This window comes from Hydra vulgaris, chromosome 03, assembly GCF_038396675.1.
Source record: "Hydra vulgaris chromosome 03, alternate assembly HydraT2T_AEP".
Classification (NCBI taxonomy): domain Eukaryota; kingdom Metazoa; phylum Cnidaria; class Hydrozoa; order Anthoathecata; family Hydridae; genus Hydra; species Hydra vulgaris.
In genome coordinates, this window is record NC_088922.1 from 1,891,370 (window position 1) to 1,912,815 (window position 21,446).

The following is a 21,446-nucleotide window of genomic DNA, read 5'->3' on the forward strand; positions in this document are numbered from 1 at the left end:
TTGCTCTACAACCAATAATATAATACTTTAATACACTATCTACCAATCTACAACTACCATAACCAACCACATAAACCTACCAATCTACCAACTACGATAACCTAGCACATAACCTACCAACCTACCATAAAGATAAATATATATAAATTTGATTCAAGAATTGCAATAAGTTAAGGAAATTAAAAAATGTAATTTTAAATGAAAGCTTAAATTACTGACAAATGGGTAAGTTTATAACGGTATTCTTCAAGATTTTCCTAAGGAAAATTGTTCAATAACTTTTCAAAGGTTGAGTTTTTTCTCCTTCTCGTTTTTAATGGAGAGTATCGCAAGCAACATCAATCTTTTTTGACATCGGGCAATTGTCTTCAATACGCGTAGTGCTATCCACAGATTAGTAAAAAGGGTTTTTTGTCGGTATTTTCGATTATATTAAGTGCTTCTAATGGTGCTTGGGTTTATTTTGACAGCTTGCCAAACGCTTCCTTAATTAATTGCAGCATACTGATTTACAGTCTATTAGGTAATTTTTCCTATGTCCACCTAAAAAAAATTAATATTAAATTAGTGTATTTTAAGACAAAATTAGCAAATGTCTTTTTTTATATTACTTTGATATTAAAGCATTTCAACTTTTTAAATTAATATTTAACGATAAAAATAGATAGTTACTATATAGTTTATTAATTTATTTTTCAAAAGTTATGAATTTGTAAAATCATACTGTTTACTTAAAAATAAAATTAAACAAAACATGTTCTACCAATTCGGTCTCAGGCGTGTTAGCTATAGGAGAATAGAGTGTTTTTTGACATTGTAGAAGATTGGCGCAAAACAAGTAATGTCGTAGGTGAGCTATTAGATTTATCAGAATTTAAAAGGTCGAGTGCTTCATTTTTTAAAGGAATAGATTGAGTATTCAAGCGTGGATTTAAAAGTGATAGTGATAATTATTTTTTTCCTTTAACTGGTCAATATTTCAATAAGTTTTTGCACATCTACAACCTGGTGAAAGTATATTATAAATATATTTATGTGCGTGTGTGTGTGTGTGTGTGTGTGTGTGTGTGTGTGTGTGTGTGTGTGTGTGTGTGTGTGGTGGACTTTAAAACAACGCATCCGAAATTTGCTTATTATTTATTTATCAGCCAATTTGCTTGCAATTTTTGCTTTGCAATTTTTTGCTTGCAAAGCAGTAAACCTTGAAAACGGGATTAGGTCTAATCTAATTATTTAGCTGTTACTTAAATTATTATTTATACTTTTATCATTAATTATGTACAAAGTTGCATACCATATTTGCTTTAAAATGGAATTCATCAAGTATATACTTAACTGGTTATAGTTTCTTTTCCAATCTTCTTTTTCCAATACAAGCTAATATTTTATTTTCTGATTCAGATTCATTTAATGAATGAAAACAATAACATTTTGTTATTTCAGACTCTGAAAGTTTTATTAAATAAATTTCAATTTATATTTCAACTGAATAATAAAGTCTTACATTTACTTTGCGAAAGCAACAATATTTTAAAATGACCCAAAATTAATTTAACCAGTATTAATTTTTAAAGCCATAAATATGCCAAGCCTATCGAAGCGCTATTGGCTTTTTCAAAACATTTAAATTTATGATTGAACTAAACTACAATGCCACCTCATCATTAAAAAATACCAACTATTAACAAAAAAAATGTACGTATTAAATCAAGCTATGTTATCAAACCCAAAATAATTTCAAGCAAATTAAAAACTAATGGAATATATTACATTCCATTAGGTTTTTTTCGCTTTGAAATCGGCTGGACAAATACACGTTGTTGATTATAATTTCCAGTGAGAAAGTTGTATTTTACATTTAAAAAGCCTAAAGAACCTAATAGGAGTTATTACAGAAAATTACTTTCGTTAGGAAATTGATTAATTTGTATAGGAGTTCTATAAATCTTGTAGGAATTATAATATTTATATAGGATTTTACTATTAACCCTATAGCAGTTTTATTCTTCATATTTGAATCCTATAGGACCTATAGAATTGCAATTGCATTCCTATAGGTATCATATTGGTCCTATAGTAATCTTATAGATTTTATTGGTTACATATATGAATCCAATAGAAGCTATAGGAGCGCAATAGGAATCAAAAAGGTATCCTTAGAATCCTTAGGATACATATATGAATCCTATAGGACCTATGGGATTGCGTAAGGGTTCCTAAAGAACCTATAGGATACCTATAGGAATCCTTTGGGAATCTTATAGATCCCAAAGGATTCCTATAGGTATCTTTTGGGATCTATAAGATTCCCAAAGGATACCTATATCGGAATTCTATGGGCTCCATAGGATTGCTTTACGATCCTATAAGATATTTCGACTAGGGAAGCTGATGATTAGAGAAGTTTGGTCTTTTGGACGAAGGTCTGCAGTGCAATCCATAACAGCTAAAAATACTTTTCAAACTCGACCTTGTTCACAATAGCTTCTTTTATATGCGAAGGTAAGAACTAACGGCTTAGTTTTAAATATTGACACTTAGCATTTGTGAACGTCTTTCTGCATCTTTACTTCGCCGTAAATGCACCATCAAAACTGGAATAAAATTAACCAAGTAACTGGATAAGACCAAGGAAGTTCCCAAAATTTTAGTTGTACAGCTTTGATGAGCCTCCACGAAATGCAATATTATATCCGCCAAGTGCATAATCACTGACACTATTCTTTTAAGAATGCTTCTCCGCCTTTATGCTCCGTTGTTAATTTGTTGGGTAAAACCTTAATCGACAGCTTGTTCATTTTTATCCTGACTGTTGCCTCCATCCATTTCTAGGAACAATTGAAATGAGATGAAGATGTCTCATGCATTTAGGATTGCTCTGTGAACTTTTTCCAGGTTTTGAAACCTTCTTTTCTTCCCAAAATATGATTTCCCAAAATATCCTTTTCATTTATTAACAATTTCTTGCTACCCTGTGTCAAGATTCATTTTGGAAATAGCGTTTATTGGTTTTAGTATATTGGTTATTAGATTCATTTTGGTGATACAGCATCTCTCTCTTACAGCCAGCCGTTCCGCCCAAGGAGATCTTATCAATTAAGGGGATACTTATCATTAGATAAGTATCTGCAAGTGTCACTTCTGTGCGAAGCATCTGTTGTATTTGTGATGCTATCATCATGTTTCAACTATTAAAGGCTTTAAATTACATTTATGCTTTTTATTTTCTTTGATGCTTACTGAGATTTTGGCTGCAAATGTGCAAAAATGAAGTTGATGAACATGTGGCAAAACTAGCTGAAGAAGTTGAAGTGCACATCAGAGGGTTACTCACATTATCTTCCTCTTAGTTAGATTGAGACTAATTGGAGGTCTAACTACACGTTTTTAAGAAGTTGGAAAAAGAAATGAATGTTTTAGCATTGGCACTTTACTTTAAAGCAGTTCAAATGAACAGAATAAAACTTTATTTTTGTTTCTGGAAATTCTCCACGTAAGTTTTTAACTCATTATTAAGGTCACTACTAATTAGAATTTGCAAGCCTTTTTATTATAACATTTTTTTTAACTTACATTCTTGTCGGTTTATTTATTTTATTGTCCGCGCAAAGCAAATAAGTTCAGCGTTAATAATCGAAATTACTAAAAAAAGCAATTAAAAACGACGCGAAAAAAAACCGTTTCGCAAAACAAACTTTAGTTAAGTATAAATAAAAGAAACCGTTAAAAAATATATATAAAAAACTATTTAAAAACAACATTTTTAAATGGACTAAAAAAGTAAATAAATATATATATTATATTTAAAGACATTTTTAAAAAGCAACTTTTTTGAAATGGACTAAAAAATAAAAATTAAACTTTTTCTCGGTTTTAATGACTTCGTGTACAAACACAACCTGAAATATCCATTAAAGTCAATGACTGAAAATGTAGAGGGCCCAAGATTTTAAATAGTAAAGATATTTGATGAAGTTTTGAAGATTGATATAAAATTTTCCGCGGCGCCAACTAGGCCGTAGCGCCCGTAGCAATTTGCCTCGGTAACTATCCCTCCCCTCCCCAGGGACAGCCTAGGCTTAGGTTTGGCTTAGGGTTTGGTTTGGGTATGGCTTTCAATAAAATAAATTTTATTTTGGGTTTCAGGGTTACAGTATAATATTTGATAAATGTCATGCGTAAAAGTTGACTCGTTTTTTACGGATTTACTAAAGGGGGTGCCTGCAATACACGTCTGCCTCTTACCCAATGTATTAACTTAACAATTTCGAATCTTTTACATAAAAGTGGTCCGCATTCTGAATTGAATAAGAATTTTGTTTAGAACAAGATTTTGATATAACACATTTGTTTGCGGAAAATCTTGTAGCATATTTATGGTGTATTTCTTTAAAATAAGTTTTCAAATATTTTGACAGTTCATATTTTGTTTTATACATGAACTGTAGAACAAGATGGGTATTAAGTTTGAAAATATTCAGGGCACCAATTATACGTAAAAGAGGTTCACAAGAAATCGCTCTACCAGCTCCAAATTTGATTCTAACAGCATGTTTTTTGTTTGCTATAAAGTTTTTTTTAGTTTAGTGTGATTAGTACTTGCCCACATGATGTTGCCGTATGTTAAGTAACTATGTATAAAGGAAAAATATAAACTTTTTAAGGACTTAAAATTTAAAAATGGCTTAACTCTATAAACCTATATAGATCATGCCAATGTTTTTTTAGATTTTTTTTTCTATAGAATTTATATGAACTTTCCAAAATAGATTTTCATCAAAGTTCACACCTTAAAAAATTTACAGGTATTGCCTTTTGATGTTAGTTTTATTCATCAAAAGATTTGGAAGAATAAGTGGTATTTCTTTTGTTTTGCTTGATTTGTGGAAAAGAGAAAATTTAGTTTTTTTAACATTCATAGACAATTTATTGCATATAAACCATTCATTTACTTTATTTAATTCTTCATTTACTACTGTAAAAAGTGTTTCAATATTTTTTTGAGAATAAAAAAGATTCGAGTCATCTGCGAATAAAATAAAATTTAATAGGTTTGATGTTGAAAACAAATCATTTATGTATAGTAAAAAAAGTAAGGGCCCAAGTATAGAACCCTGTGGGACTCCGCAATTTATAGTTTTTTCGGTCGTTTCTAAATTTTCAAATTGTACATACAGTTTTCTGTTTGAAAGGTAATTTTCAAACCAGAGTAAGTTTGTCTCCTTTATTCCGTAATATTCCAGATTTTTTTATTAGGTTTATTTTGAATTAAGTTTACATTGTTAGGTTTATTTTGATTTAAGTTTAATTTTGTAAAATTGTAACAGGTTTTTTTGATCATAGATGGTAATGAAGTTGAAAATATTTAAATTTTTTATTTTACAAACTTCTATTGAGTATAAATTGTGAATGTTGTATAAACTCTAAAAAAATAGTTTAAGATTATTAATATGTATAAATAAAATAATATTCTTGCAAAAACTATGACACAAAGAAATGTTTTGTTACTATTGCTCTTCACATATCTCCGGCTTTCAACAAGGTTTGGCATGCTGACCTAAGCTTGTTTCATACGATGTATTTGGTAAAGTTTTTGAGATCGTCAAAACATTTTTTCTAACCACTTTATTAAATTCATCCTCTAAGGCCAACACTTTTTTCATTTCCAGTAATTTCTGGGGTACCTCAAGGTTCTATCCTTGGTCCTGTTTTGTTTCTTATCTACATTAATGATCTTTCCGACAACCTTATATCTGAAGTAGTCCTTTTTGCTGATGATTCAACTTTATACTCTTGTCTTGACAAATAGTCTTCTCTTTTCGATCGTTTAGAACAAGCTGCCGAACCTGATATCACTTTTGAAACAGATTGGGACTCACAGCCGTGAGCCTCAAATTTACAAACCACTAGTGGGTTGTAAATTTTAACTCCAACAAAGCTCAGTTACTTACTGCAAAAAACTATCGCAAAATTGTCGACACTTCGACAATTTTTTGCATCATGGAAAACATGTATACAATCGATTGCTTAATTAGCATCTGCTAAGGTTGCTTCTTTTTATTGTGCTCGTCATTTTTTCTCTCCTGATTCCATTCTTCAAATATCTTATTCGTCCCTGTATGAAATACTTTGGTCATATTTAGGCAAGTTCTTCTAATGATGCTCCTTTTCTTTTAGACAAGGTCCTAAAATGCATTGTAAAGGTAGTTGGACCCACTTTTTCTGCTAAGATTGAGCCTCTTTCCCATTGTCGTAAAGTTGCATCTCTTTCTCTTTTCTACAAATACTATCATGGTCCCTGCTAAAGGAAATATCATCTCTAGTTCAATCAACTAAAACTCATTCTCGCTTAACTCGTCATTCAGCAAAGTCTTATTCTTTTACAGTAGCTCTCCCTGCATTCCCTAAAAAAATTTATTTGTCTAGTTTTTTCCTGCACTTCAACTCTTTGGAACTCTCTGTAATCTTTATGTTTTCCTGACTCATACAACCTTCAACTTTTTAAGTCTTCTGTCAACCGTTTCCTTGCTCTATAACTCTTTATTTTGTTTTATAGTAACTCCCAACTAAATAGTAGTTGCTTGCAGCCTTGTTGGGAGTGAATCAAAATATATTGTTGGGATTGAAAAAAACAACAACAACTGGCTTTTACTTATATTATTTCAAGATATTTTGATATAACCTTTAGTATATTCAAAAAATAAAAATAATTTATTTCTGATTTAACATGATATAACATTACCTGTTATAAAAAGATATTACCTCTTATAATAAAATGACACCTTTCTTAATGTTAAGCCGTTTATTTATTTGGAATGAATGAAGGTTTATTTATTTTGAATGAATGAAATGAATGATTTATATAGTAGTTCTATTGGTTTAAGGTTAAGTTATTATATTGGTTTAAGATTAAGTAATTATATTGGTTTAAGATTAAGTTATGCTTAAGGTTAGCTTTTTAATCGTTAACATAAGCTAGGCCGTTCAACAAGCTATGCAAATTACAGTGTGTGTAGATTTATGAATTAGAATTTACAAGTTGAATAAAAATAGAACTGTTATGATAAATTGATAGGACAGTAGCAATTTTTTTTTTTTTTTTTTAGGTATTGACATTCTGTAATTGACAACATATCTTCCTGCAACTATGTTAAAAGAACCTCCAACTACAAGCCAATTCAAAATATATAACATAGCAGCATGTTCAAAATATATTACATAGCAGCATGTTCAAAATATATTACATAGCAGCATGTTCAAAATATATTACATAGCAGCATGTTCAAAATGTATTACATAGCAGCATGTTCAAAATATATTACATAGCAGCATGTTCAAAATATATTACATAGCAGCATGTTCTAAAAAGAACTTGTCTTTTATTATATTTGCTAATTAAATTACTTCATAATTTTATTTCAACTATTTTCGGAGATTGTTCAATGCTGGTTTTTTACCAAGTTTTAGGTTCAAAAAGATTATTCAACATATATATTTTTAGTTTTTTATTAATCAATTTTTATTAAGGAGTATAATTGTAATTGGAGTGTTTAATTTTTGTAATAATTTTTTCTGCAAATATCAATTTAATGTTATGTTATCAATGTGAGAGTTTAAAACTTAAGATATGATTAAAAAATGGTAGGATGATGTGTTTATACCTATGATCCATACGCTTGTTGTCTTACAAATCAAATAAAAGTTTAGCGCAAAATGTCTGGACTGATAGAAACCACTCACAGAAAACCTTTGATATTGATTGGACTATTAAGATTTTATAGTTATTAGTTTCAACTTACTATGACTATGAGTTTGAAAACAAGTGAAACTGGCAATCGGGAGATTTTTGGACAAAAATTAACGCCGTGAAAACATCAAAACTGACAAACAACATAACAAAAAAAAAAAAAAAAAAAACTTTAAAATTAAATATTGCTACATGCAGGCACAAACATACATATACATATATAGATATACGGCCACACACATGTGTATACACATACATATACATACAGAAATACACATTGGTGCACACACATGTATATACACATGCATACATTGGTGCTTACATGCGCCTTCATGCGCCATATACTCACATACAAATGTATACACATAAAGATATACAGTTTTTAAAATATATGCAACATTAAAAATATCTGATCAACATTAAACAAACTAAAAAAAAAAAAAAGGGGGGCAATACAAACATCGCGCAAAAAAACGTGACAATTTAAGCAACACACGACAATGCCTAATGAGCAATACTCAAGAATGTCTAAGAACAAAAACAAAACAAAAATAACAACAAACAATGCAAATTTTGTGTTGCCATATGGTAATCACTAAAAAAGAGGAGATTTTACAATGCGTACTAAATAAAAGGGAATCCCCTTTTTAGCGGGGTGTTACCAGAGGGGATATTTTAAATAAAAACACTTTTTTTTAAATGTCATTTGTGTTTTTTTTTTAAATAAATTGCTGATTTTGTAATTAAAATTAATCTAATTTTAATCATAAAACGTTTAAACGTGTTATGATTAATTAATCTAATCTTAATCATTAAACGTTTAATCGTTTCATGATTAAACTTTTATTTACAAAATCAGCAATTTATTTAAAAAAAATACAAATGACATTTTAAAAAAAGTGTTTTTATTTAATTAATTTTCATAGAAGAGTTTCCCTCTAGTAATACCCCGCTAAATAAGGGGATTGCAAGTTGTCTTGCAATCGTTGAACAAGATATACACTCAATAGTTCATAAAACTCTTATTCTATATTAGAATCTACATTAGAACTATCTTACTCTATATCATAACTATCTCATTCTATATTAGAGTTCTATATTACCATTAAAAAGGCTTACGAAAAATAAAATCTGTATGACTACAAGCCATACATTAATTCTCATTACACAATTAGTCCTAATTAATCACTTGAATCTAACTAATCACTTATATAAGTAATCAGTATCACTGTCATCGGTCCAACCAACTATGGGGAACAGAGCAAGAGCTTTAAACAGGGGAAGATGAACCATACCAACAATACTTTTTGGTTGAACTTTTTTTTTGTTTGATAACAGATACTTTTAGAACTTATGACAGGATTATGATTTGAAATTATTTCTTACACACAAAATACTTTTAACAGACTACTGATAATTTATTTCTTTTGTCTGTTGGTAGGGCTGTAAATTCTGGCTCGTGTTCGTGAACGGCTCGGTGATCGGCTCGACAAGAGCTCTTTCATGTTCGGCTCGAATGGTAAACGAGCCGGGCTTGAACAAAAAATTAGGCTCGTTTATTAAACGAGCCGAGCTTGAACATCATAGGCTCGTTCATATAGGCTCGATTAAAGCTCGAATATATATATATATATATATATATATATATATATATATATATATATATATATATATATATATATATATATATATATATATATATATATATATATATATATAAATTTGTAAAAACACTTATCTAATTTATTTGATTTCTGCTACACTGTGTTTCACCATCAGTAGGTTCATCAGGAAGAATCTTCCTGATGAACTTACTGATGGTGAAACACAGTGTATAAGAAATCAAAAAAATTAGATAAGTGTTTTTACTAATTTATTATTGCTCTGTTCTTTTAGAACATTGAGCACTCTGTTTGTAGAACTCACTAACGTAATTTATATATATATATATATATATATATATATATATATATATATATATATATATATATATATATATATATATATATATATATATATATCCCATGTTTGAAGGTCATACATTTAACGATAATTTCAACTTGTTAGTATTTACAAAAGATCAGTTGCAGAACACACACCATCAACTTTAGTTCCACTTAAAAAAAGATCCACCACGGGTTACACCGGAAGTAAAAGCAGTAATAAAAAAAATATATACGTTACGGCTCAAATACATTGCCGTAGGCTGCCATACTCATTCAAAACCATGAAATGTAAATAAAGTTACATGCGAAAATATTAATAAAGTAATAAAAGAAGCTATACCTTTATATGAAGAAGATTTAGTTTATGCATGTAAGTCTAACTCAAAATGCATACACTTACGCGTTCGCAGCAAACAACGAGTAGATGAACAAATTCACAGTCTAGACACAACAAACTGTTTAACGACTACTAAAAAAGACGAAATTCACGCAATATATTTTAAATATATTTAATTACTTCCAGACAGTGTTCGAAGCTGAACGAGAAAGGCTCTTTGCCACTTTTTGATCTACGCACACTAGCCATATCTCAGCTTGATGAAAATGACATTCATGAGCGTGAAGTAGAAAAAAAAATTAAAATGTTAACAGAACTAAAGTTATGGGTTACGACGAAATACATGAAAAGTGTGCAACATCTTTTGCAATCCCAATCACACTAATCTACAAGAAATCTATATCCACTGGTGATGTTCCAGATTTGTGGGGAAAATGTATTGTTACACCAATTTTTAAAAAAGAGAGTAAACTTCAACCATCAAATTACTGACCGATATCACTAACATCTATAGTCTGCAAAGTCATGGAAAGTCTCATACATGATTGTATAATGAAATTTTCCACAACGCAAAATCTTATATTCAAAACTCAACATAATTTTATTCCTAAACGAGGATGTGTCACAAATCTTCTGGAAGGACGTGACATACTAACACAAGGCATGCACCTAGGGTTTTCCATTGGTGTTATTTATACAGAATTTTCTAAAGCATTTGACAAAATCCCACTCAGGCCCAAAATTTGACAAAATCCCACTCTTATTCATTAATGATTCGACGGACACCATTGTGCACCATATAAAGCTTTATGCCGATGATGGTAAAATTATCGGAGTGATCGAATCGCTGCAAGATGCCACCCTTCTTCAAGCTGACATAAATAAAATAGCTGACTGTTCACACAAGTGGCTAATGCCTTTTAACACTGATATATGCAGAGATATGCATGTTGAACGCATTAACAAGTCAACACACTCATTGAAAGAAATGATAGTTGAACGAGACCATGGGATTATTGTTTCCAATGGCTTAAAGGTCAAAACTCAAGTCTAAAAAGCAGTCTCAATTACAAACCAAATGCTTAATCGTCTTAAAAAAGCTTTTTGTAGTCGCAGACTTGTTTTATGGAAAACACTGTACCTTGCATACATTCTTCCACATCTAGATTTTTCAGTACAGATTTAATCTCCTCATCTAAAAAAAGATATTGCAATGATATAGAAAGTCCAAAGACGTGTAACGAAAACAATATCTTGGATAAAACAATCAATATCTTGGATAAAAGAAACAATCAATATCTTGGATAAAACTTCTACCATATAAAAAAAAATTACAAAGGCTGAAACTAACTAAAGGAGTTGATTCACTTTCGGTACATTTCTTTAAAGAACTTGTATCATAGCGTTCTTGACCAGCTGCTTTGTGCGGCTTACCTGGGTCAACATAGAAGAGCATGATGTAGCTCTCTTTCTTTGGTTTAGATTACATTTACACTACAATATGTACATAAAATTGTTTTTGTATTCTTCAATATAAACATGATAGGACATGTGTTATTTAATGTACACTTGTATTTATATTTGGCTTTTATACTAAGTTTGAAATAAATAAAAAACATACAGGGGCGGATGCAGCATTGAAGTTTGATAGCTAACTTCCAAACACGGTGTAAACTCCAAAGATTTACATGTTTATGCTTATGTCAATAAAAATTAAAGTTAAATTTATCGATAAATTTTAAATTTATACAACAATTGATTAAAAATTATAGCTATATAAAGTTTGAACCCCCTCAACTTTAGGGGAGTTCAAACTTTATAATTTTATGTCATAATTTTTGAACGCTACGACATTATTTTATAAAATTTATCGATGAATATAAATGCATGTTGTTTCTGGTAAAGTTAACACTAGTAAAGCATACCTTATACTTGAATAAAATTTTGTAAGTAGTTGATGAAATCTTGGCTACTGTTATACTTTCGAGAGTTCCAAAATCAAACCAACTCAGGTCTTAGTTTCAAAATTATCTATGCTGTATACGTTATTAGTCGTAGAGATATCGTCTTTAAAATGTTCGGTTCAGTTTGCATAACTTAGACGGGTGAAAAGTTCTAAGTTTAGTTGTACATTGTTGGTTTCACAAAATCAACATTACAACAAACCAATTGCCTGAATACCATCCTTTTCAGCCAGTGTGGAGCATCCATCATAACCTTGACCAAGCAAATTATTAAGGAGAAGGCCAAATGTTTTGCAATTTTAAAAGATATAATCAGAAATCATAGCAATGTTCATATTTTTTAGCGGTAAAAATCCAAGAAATTCCTCACGAATCATAACCTTCTCTTTAGATGCATTAACAAACCACACTCTCAGTGATAACTGTTCAGTTCCTAAAATATTTGCTATTTCATCGACTGTGACCGAGAACTCAACAGCCGAGACCGAGAACTCAACAGCCGAGACCGAGAACAGCATTGTTAGCAGCTTTTACAATATCTTCTTGCAGTGCATATTCAGACAAGTTAAATAAATAATTCTGCGTTCGATATATAACGGGCATTTTCAGCAGCTGCATCGAAAGTTTTTTTTAAATACGTCATCTCAATTCTATAATTATGATGTTGTTGGATATTTCCTTTGTTATAATGTTCAGCAAATTATTTGTTATTATGCATATGTCATTTCCTTTGTTATTATACTATATATAATCGTTATTATGTTCAGCATCTCGCTGAGCCCCGCAATGCCATGCTGAGCTGATATCATTTTTGGTACATTCAGTAAAATTTTTATACTTTTAGTAATGAAGACACCTTGAATTCCTTTAAACTGGTTGTGGAAATTAGGCACAAAATACCCAAAACACCTTTTTTAGGTAAAAATGATAACCATAGAGTATACTAGGTATTTAAAAATGTCACCTTTTAAATCGTAGGGCGAATGAGGCTGGTGAAAATCAGTTAGCAAACCATACTTAGGTCAATAGGAAATTTCGTAGTACATTTACAAAGTGTCCAATAACATAATTTAACCTAGTATCATCACTAGTTTGTCAGATTCTTGTTTGAGTGCGGCTGATGTTGAACAAGCAACATCTTCCGTTTTCAGTTTTTTCAGACAGTTTTTTATTAAATGAAAGACGGAGGTATGAATAGCGTCAAAGTATTTTAAATAAACTTTTTTTTCTTTTGATAATACCATTTGGTTTCTTGAAAACTATTACTTAAAGTTCAGTTTGTTACCACCTTACGCGTTATCTGTATGGTAAATAAAACCACTAAAAGAATAAATGTTTTAATAAAAGAAAAGTTAAAAAAAAAGCAAAAAGATTTTAGCAAACGAAAAATTTCTTTTATTGTTTATCCTTTTATATTTTATCAACAAATTTTTGTGCATAATTTGTTGTCAAAATTTTTTACGCATAATTTGTTGTCAAAATTAATTTTTTCAAACTTAATTTAGTTGATATTTTTCGCAAAATTTTCACTTTCACTTTCACTTTTACTGTTTTTACTTTCACTTTTACTGTCTTGAAACAGTTGAAACGACCCTTTAGTTTTTTTTAGCTCTTGAAACAACGCTTTAGCACTTTTTTTTTTTTTTCACCTTAAGAGTACTGACATATGATTATTTTTCCGAAACTGTACAAACAAGTAGATCAAAAAATAAGTTTTTATTGAAGCCACTAAAGAATCAAAAAATTATTTTTACCAAAACCGTACAATAGTAACAACTTTTCGGTAAAAAGCACGAAGAATTTTTTCTAAATTTAGAAAATGCAGGGGGCGCCCATGAGTCGACACTAAAAAACTGTGGTGCAACTTTTTTTTTTTTTTTGATTTATCCAAAAAATTTCCTGTATTCGCCCCTGTCAAAGAGATACAACGACTCTACTGTTTTTATAAATGATTATGATAGAATACATTTTGCTGGTTCAGAATCACATAAAAACAGATTATAAATATCAGCGTTTTTAGCGTAATTTTTTAAAATTTAACATTTAATTAGCAACAATTATTTTCTTTAAATTTTCTAACCTACGTTTTTATATTCTATCTTTATGTTTTATTATTCTCTCATAATTGATTATAAAAACAAGGGTAAAGGGAGGAAGGGGAAGGCAACAAGTGCCTTTTTAAAATTTTTATTTTGCAATTCTTGTCAAAAATTTAATATAAAAATGTAACGTGTAATTGTAACTTTAAGAAATACTTTAGACTGTGACGCAATTCTGTTTTTTTTGGTGGTCTGGCAAATTAACGTTTACTAATATTACAATAAAAAAAATGTTTGATATAAAATTCAAAAAAGGTAGCTCAGACAAGTCATAATTTATAAGTTCAGGCATTTTTTTGGGGTGATGGTTGAATGACTTAAAATAAGTAAAGCTTTCAGCTATAACTAAATTTACTTAAAAAAAACTTTTAGCTACATACGAAATTTTGTTTGAGTTTTTAATTCTTACAAAATATTGAACAATATTCACTCTAATAAATTTTTTTAATGATTCTAAGAAGAAGGTATACGATTCTAACAGCAGTCAACGATTAAAAATCAACTTTTTCTGTCTTTAAGATAATTTCTTTATAAATTTTTATGTCACTATTGCTTAACTTGAGCGAGGCTTTAATCCTTTACTTTTCTCTTTTAAAAGTTTATACTTATATAACCAATATATATTTTCCAATGCATCTATGATAAAAAAAAATTTTTGTCAAAAAAATTTATGTTTGTGTATTCTACATAAAGAGTGCTCAAAGAACAGAGCAGTAATAAATTAGTAAAAAAAAAAATTATCGAATTTTTTTCTTCTACTGCCAGTTTGTCTTTCAACAGAATTATCAGGAAGCTTCTTATTAAGGTAAGTGTTTTTTTTTACTAATTTATATGTGTGTGTGTGTGTGTGTGTGTGTGTGTGTGTGTGTGTGTGTGTGTGTGTGTGTGTGTGTGTGTGTGTGTGTGTTAAATTACAATAATGTTACGAATAAAGTTACAAATTTATAATATTTATGAAAATGTGAAAACTTACTTTTTTTTGTAATTGTTTCAGCTTTGAAGAATTAAAAAAAAAAAAACATTTAATACAAATAAATACTTTAAAATATAATTATTAAAACTATAGTTATATTTATATTTAATGCAATAACTATGGTTACCACATTCGCAAGTTCTTGATCCGTTTTTGTCAGACAGAAATCCAAATTTGCAATCTACATTGCATTTTTTTAATTCAATTTTCTCGCAAACTATATTTGTCAATAATGCATTTGTTACAGCAAGTATGAACACCTAAAAAAATATCTGCTTACTAGACTTACTACTTAATACTTGGTAGACATATAACAAAACATTTCAACAAAAAAAATGTATTAATGAGTACTCTCTAACAATATATTCTTTTACATTCTTTTTTACATTTATAGATTACATTACATTCTACAACACTATTTTTTGGCACATCTATATTTTATATTTATGGTACTAGGGTACTTTTGGAAGAGCAAAAGGAAAATGAAAATTTAAATACATTGCAACAAATTTTAAAATAAGCAAAAATAAATGAATGAAAGAAATTTAAAATTAACTAAAAAAAGTTACCAGATTTCTAATAAAATTCATTTTTACGCTTTTTGTTAAAAAACCATTTTTTTCCATTTTTATAGCCTTTATTTTTATAGCCTTTTAATATGCAAATATTTATTTTAAATATTAAAAAAAAGTTTATTTAAACTTTATTTGTAATTTTTAGAGAACAACTACTTGTGTTAAAATTTTGTATTAAAAAATATTTGTCATATATTTGTCGTAAATATATAATAGTCCTATATTTGTTCGTGAAGTACGCATAAGTTGAGTTACAACATTTTTCCTTATAATATTTCAATTGCCATAGATTCAATGATGCATGCATAATAGAGTGTCCAAAAAAATATAAAAATTTGAAAATCAAGAGGTTATACCGTTAAAGCTATGAGATTTGGGCTATAAAGATAGAGTTTTAAAAAAATTGAGTAACTTAAATTTAACGTTAGTAATTAAGATAAGAAAAAAGATGTAAAGTTCGGAATCACGCAAGAATTAGTAATTTTTTTTTTGACAGCTTTTTTAGGCTTTTATTAAAAGAAGTTTTTTCTTAAATAAATATGATAAATCATTTTACAAATTTTACAAATTTTGCAAAATTTTTACAAAAAATTTTACAATTGCAAAAGTTTTACAAAAAATTTTACAAAACTTACAAACTTTAAACAATCAAAAAAATATAAGAAATCACAACTTATAAATTTCACACAATGAAACGTAAAACCATTAAAGACTGAAAACAAATCACAATATTAAAAACTTATTTTTATTGAATTAAAAGCATCCCATCTAAATAAAAGGCTTACCCAGCTAGCACACAAATCCAAAACTTAAAGTAAAGCCAAAATTATCAGAGGTTGCACATGCAATAGAGTTAATTGAATGTTTTTTTTTTTTGTTTTTTTATTTAAACTTTTGCCGATAAAAAAAAATTTACAGTCGTAACTTATAAAAAATAATTACATGACCGGGGCTTGAAGAAGACAAATTTAGTCTTATCATTAAGCCCCAAAAAATGCGTCATTACTAGACAAAATATAGTTTGACAATAAAATATAGTTTCAATGTATATATCTCTGATATATATTATAAAAGAAAATTTAGATATATCGCATATAGTTTAAAATTTATAGTTTTTCAAAAAATAAGATATAACAGTTGCTTTGTAAAATAAAAGAAACAAAATTTATTAAAATATTAAATGACAAAAATAACATTTAAGAATTGGTTTGAAAAATAAGAAGATATGATTTTATATAAAAACATTTTATTGGTAGAGCATTTTAAAGTTTAACTTATTTAATTATATTTATAATACTTTTCATTGCCAATTAAGTAAAAGCAAATAAACAGTATAAAATAAAAGTAAAAGATTAATAAATAACGCAAAAATAAAAAATAAATTTCTCAAAAAGAAGATTATCATTTAAAATGATAAAAATATATGTACAATTATTGATTAATTATGTATTAATAATCTAAAGTAATTAATTAATTAACTATTAATTATTGATTTCTAATATAAAGAAGTTTTATTAGAAAAAATTTAATTCATTTTCAGTTAACAAAAGTAATTGCTTAAGTTTTGTTTTGAATTGGTTTAGAGAATAATTAGTTTTCATTTCATTATTTAATAGTATGTTCCACAACTTTGGTCCTCGGTTTACAATAGAGAATTTAGTAGCGGAATAATAAGTTTTGGATTGAATGTAGTTGTATTTTGAAAATCTAGTAGGGTATATGTGATTTATTTTTTCCAAAATTGAATAAAATAAGATTGGTAATATATTTTTATCAAGTTTGAACATGAAAATAAGAACTTGATAGAGGTTTAGTTTATATACATTTAGGATATTGAGTTCATTAAATAGTGTTTGTGTGTGAGAGAAGCGATCTACGTTTGAAATTATCCTTATAGCCTGTTTTTGTTTGCTAAGCAATTTTTTTATTTTCGTCGCGTTAGTGCTACACCAAGCAATGTTCGCATAACTTAAGTAGCAATGAATAAAAGAAAAATAAATGTTTTTTAAACAAGATTGATGTAATAACTGCTTTGCTTTGTACATTATACCTAAATTTTTTGATATCTTATCTTCAACCACACCTATATGTTCCCTCCAGGTTACATTTTCGTCTAGAAACACGCCTAAAAACTTTATTGATTGCTCTCTCTTTATTAATTGATTGTCAATAAAAAGGTCCGGAAGTTTTGAGGGAATATCTGATTTTTTATGTAGGCGATGGAATAAAGTGTATTTTGTTTTAGTAATATTTAAAGATAACTTGTTTGATTTAAACCATTTGGTTAGTTTGTCTAATTTTTTGTTTAATGTTTGAAATAATATATTGATATCTTTATTGGAATAAAACAAGCTGGTATCATCTGCAAATAAAATTGTATTTAAAATGCTAGAAAATTTATTTAAATTGTTTATATAAACAAGAAATAGAAGTGGTCCTAAAATTGATCCTTGAGGAACACCACATGTAATTGTCTCATAATTAGTTTTTCCTTCATCATAAACTATATACTGCTTCCTATTAGTCAAATAACTCTAGAACCAGGACAAGTTAGTATTTTTTATACCATAACTTTTGAGTTTCGATAGAAGGATTTGATGATTGACTGTATCGAAAGCTTTACTTAAATCGATAAAAAGACCAAGGGTATACTTGCCTTCATCAAACGATTTAAATATGTCCTGAACAAGGTGAATGATTGCATGATCGGTGGAATGGCCAGATTTGAATCCAAATTGTTTATGGTAAAGAATATTATTTACATTTAAAAAAGAATAAAGCCTATTATACATAACTCGCTCTAATATTTTAGAAAAACAATTAAGAATTGAGATTGGACGATAATTTGCAACTTCAGAAGGATCGCCTGATTTTAAAATTAAAATGATTTTTGCAATTTTTAGGTTTTCTGGAAAAACACCATGTTTTAAAGATAAATTAAAAATATGTAATATTGGAATTGTGATGTATTTTATCGATTTAATAACGACATTACTACTTATAGAATCGAAACCTACACTTTTTTTGGGCTTAAACAAATAGACTGCGTCTATATTGAAAAGGAAGGATTTGCTCGAAGTACAATATATGATGACCTAAAAAGACTTGAAACTGTTCAATCGTTTTCTGATAGAAAGCACCCTGGTCGTCCAATATCCTGGACTAGAGAAAAGAAAGCCGAACTAACGAGACTTGTCAACAATCGAAAAGGGGTCAGTCAGAGAAAAATAGGTATTAAATTCGGTGTAAATCAATCGACAATTGGTCGTCAGTTAAAAAGAATGAATATTAAATATAAAAAATGTGAAAAGACTCCAAAATACACTATAGAACAACAAATAAAGGCAAAGAAAAGAAGCAGGAAACTAGTTAACCAATTCTATAACACAAAATCGCTTCTAGTCATCGATGACGAAAAATACTTTTGTTTTGCAGGGGACAACATGCCTGGAAATTCTGGATACTACACAAACAACAAAAAGACATGCCCAGAAAGTGTTCGTTTTCTAGGAAAAGAGAAATTTCTAAAAAAATTATTAATGTGGATAGCCACATCTGACCGTGGTATGTCCGAGGCATTGTTTCGCACTTCCAAGGCTGTAGCGATCAATTCATCAATCTATGTTAATGAATGTTTAGAAAAACGACTTCTTCCATTTATTCACAAGTATCATGGAGACTTTAACTATTTATTTTGGCCAGATTTAGCAAGTTCTCATTATTCTAAAGATTCTCTAAATTGGATGGACCAATATGTCTATTACGTTGATAAAGAATCCAATCCCCCAAATGTGCCTCAAGCACGACCAATTGAAAATTTTTGGGGACATTTGGCACGGAAGGTTTACGAGGGAGATTGGCAAGCTTCAACAGAGCAAGTTTTGATTGATCGCAATAAACTAAAACTACAAGAAATTAATTTAAACTTTTTACAGTCGCATATGAAAGGCGTCAGAGCAAAATTGAGATCAATTGCTGATAGTGGTTTTTTTCAAATAATTTTTCATATAAAATAATATATTTTTATTAAAAGATAAATGCTTTATTTAAAAAAAATATATAAGTAGTTTGTTTTTTTATTTATAAATAAGTTATTGACGTTTTTATTTTGTCCGATAACTTCCGCATCACCCGTTACAAAAATAGCAATATTTTATTTTTCAAATATTGGTGAAAATATAAAAAATCATAAAAAAATGAAATATGAGGGCAACAAGTCCATTGGCATCATATATTGAAATAAGAAGAAAAAATATGAAAGTTTATTTTTTATGCTTGCTTTTTTTCAAATAAAACGCCTTAAAATTTGTAACAATTTATTTAAACACTTACTTTTTCACATGCCGAAAAACATTAGGCCGCACTAGGCCGCACATGTGATCTACTTTAAATTGCACTCTCATATATAGAAAAAAATTTCCAATCAAAATTTTTGAGCTCAGCTGAGCGCAGTAGGTACTAGGTTTTATCCAATCGTAGATTTTAGATATCCAATCGTAGATTTTGCTTTAAAAACTGAAAAAGACGCATAAAGAATTGTTTTAACATTTAAATCTTGTCAAAATCTTTTTTAAATAGAGCTTGTAATTTTATTGATAAAAGTCATGGAACATTTTATGAAAGGAGGGAAAAAATAAGAACTTGGAGGCTAGAAACAAATAAAGCCCAAAATTTCATCCCTACCTCACCCCAAACTTGAGAGCAACGAGTTGATAAATTATTTTTTGTACTATTCTCAACTAGATTCATATTCATCCATGAATTTTAAGTTTCATAGTATTATCTCTCAGCGTTCAAAAATTATGACCATATCTAATTTATAATCCCCTCAAACTGAGGAAGGTTTAAACTTTATATGGTCATAGTTTTTAAACGCTGATAGAATGCCCTCACGTTTGGGAGGGTTGGGGGTGGCCTAGGGGTTGACGAAATTTTGGGGCTTATTTGTTCCCAGCCTCCAATCATCGCAATTTTTTGCAAAGCATCATCATTTGACATAGGTATAAACATACAATGTTTGGAGTTTGCTCCATGTTCGGAAGTTAGCTCAAAAAACAAAAAATGCTGGATCCGTCACTGAAGAGAATATTTATTATTTGTATTTATGTATGCAAAAAGTTTTTATTTATGTAAAAAGAAGAGTTTAGTTTAGTAAAGAGTTCAAATTAGCTTGTTTATGAGAAAAAAGTTTTTTAATTTCTTGCTGTGTTGAAAGCGAGAAAACTGCATCATTTAATACTTTCAGTTTCAATGTCGTTCAAATAACTATTCTAAAATGCCGCTTTCATCTAGAAAATTGTACTTTAAATGTGTCAAATGTGTTTTGTTCATTTAAATAACGCCCATAAAATGGAAAAACAGTAATTGAATTGTAAAAAACTTCATTTCATACACCCTAATATTAATGTTTGAGACTAAAACAACAGAGAGCTCTACACAATGAAATTCTCCAGGCCTCAAACATATTATGATCTTATAATGAAAATGCTTTGCAGCTACGTTACTAAGGTGTCCAGAATAAGAGGGAGTCAGGGAAAAGTCAAAGACTTCAATCAACCTGAGGAGGTCAAGGGGCTATTGATGTACTAATTTATGATATATGTCATCACCTAGATTCTTATATATATATAAAAAAACATGTTAATAAAGTTCAACTTTATTGAACGTTATTTGTTACTCACAATATCAAAGAAATTAAGTACATAAAATAAATAAAAATTATAAAAATATCTTGATAACCCATGACGACACCTACCTGTGCAATTTTAACCACTCCAGGAGACCAAATATGTCCAGATTTGATTT

The 21,446-nt window shown here is 28.9% G+C and overlaps 1 protein-coding gene across 2 annotated transcripts; it reads right to left on the bottom strand.

Annotated features, from left to right (window-relative positions):
• Window positions 1-230: 230 nt before the first annotated feature.
• LOC136077610 (antistasin-like) lies at window positions 231-15,688 on the bottom strand. 2 transcript variants are annotated; one of them, XM_065791886.1, is made up of 4 exons: window positions 15,636-15,688; window positions 15,194-15,326; window positions 15,067-15,087; window positions 231-543 (listed from the first exon to the last, which is right to left on the bottom strand). In XM_065791886.1, exons 1-4 carry the CDS (start codon window positions 15,654-15,656, stop codon window positions 491-493), a joined length of 228 nt encoding a protein of 75 aa, XP_065647958.1. In that variant the 5' UTR covers window positions 15,657-15,688; the 3' UTR covers window positions 231-490. The 2 variants fall into 2 exon arrangements, with proteins under 2 accessions (XP_065647958.1, XP_065647957.1); XM_065791885.1 differs by lacking the exon at window positions 231-543 and adding an exon at window positions 14,469-14,729.
• Window positions 15,689-21,446: the final 5,758 nt, after the last annotated feature.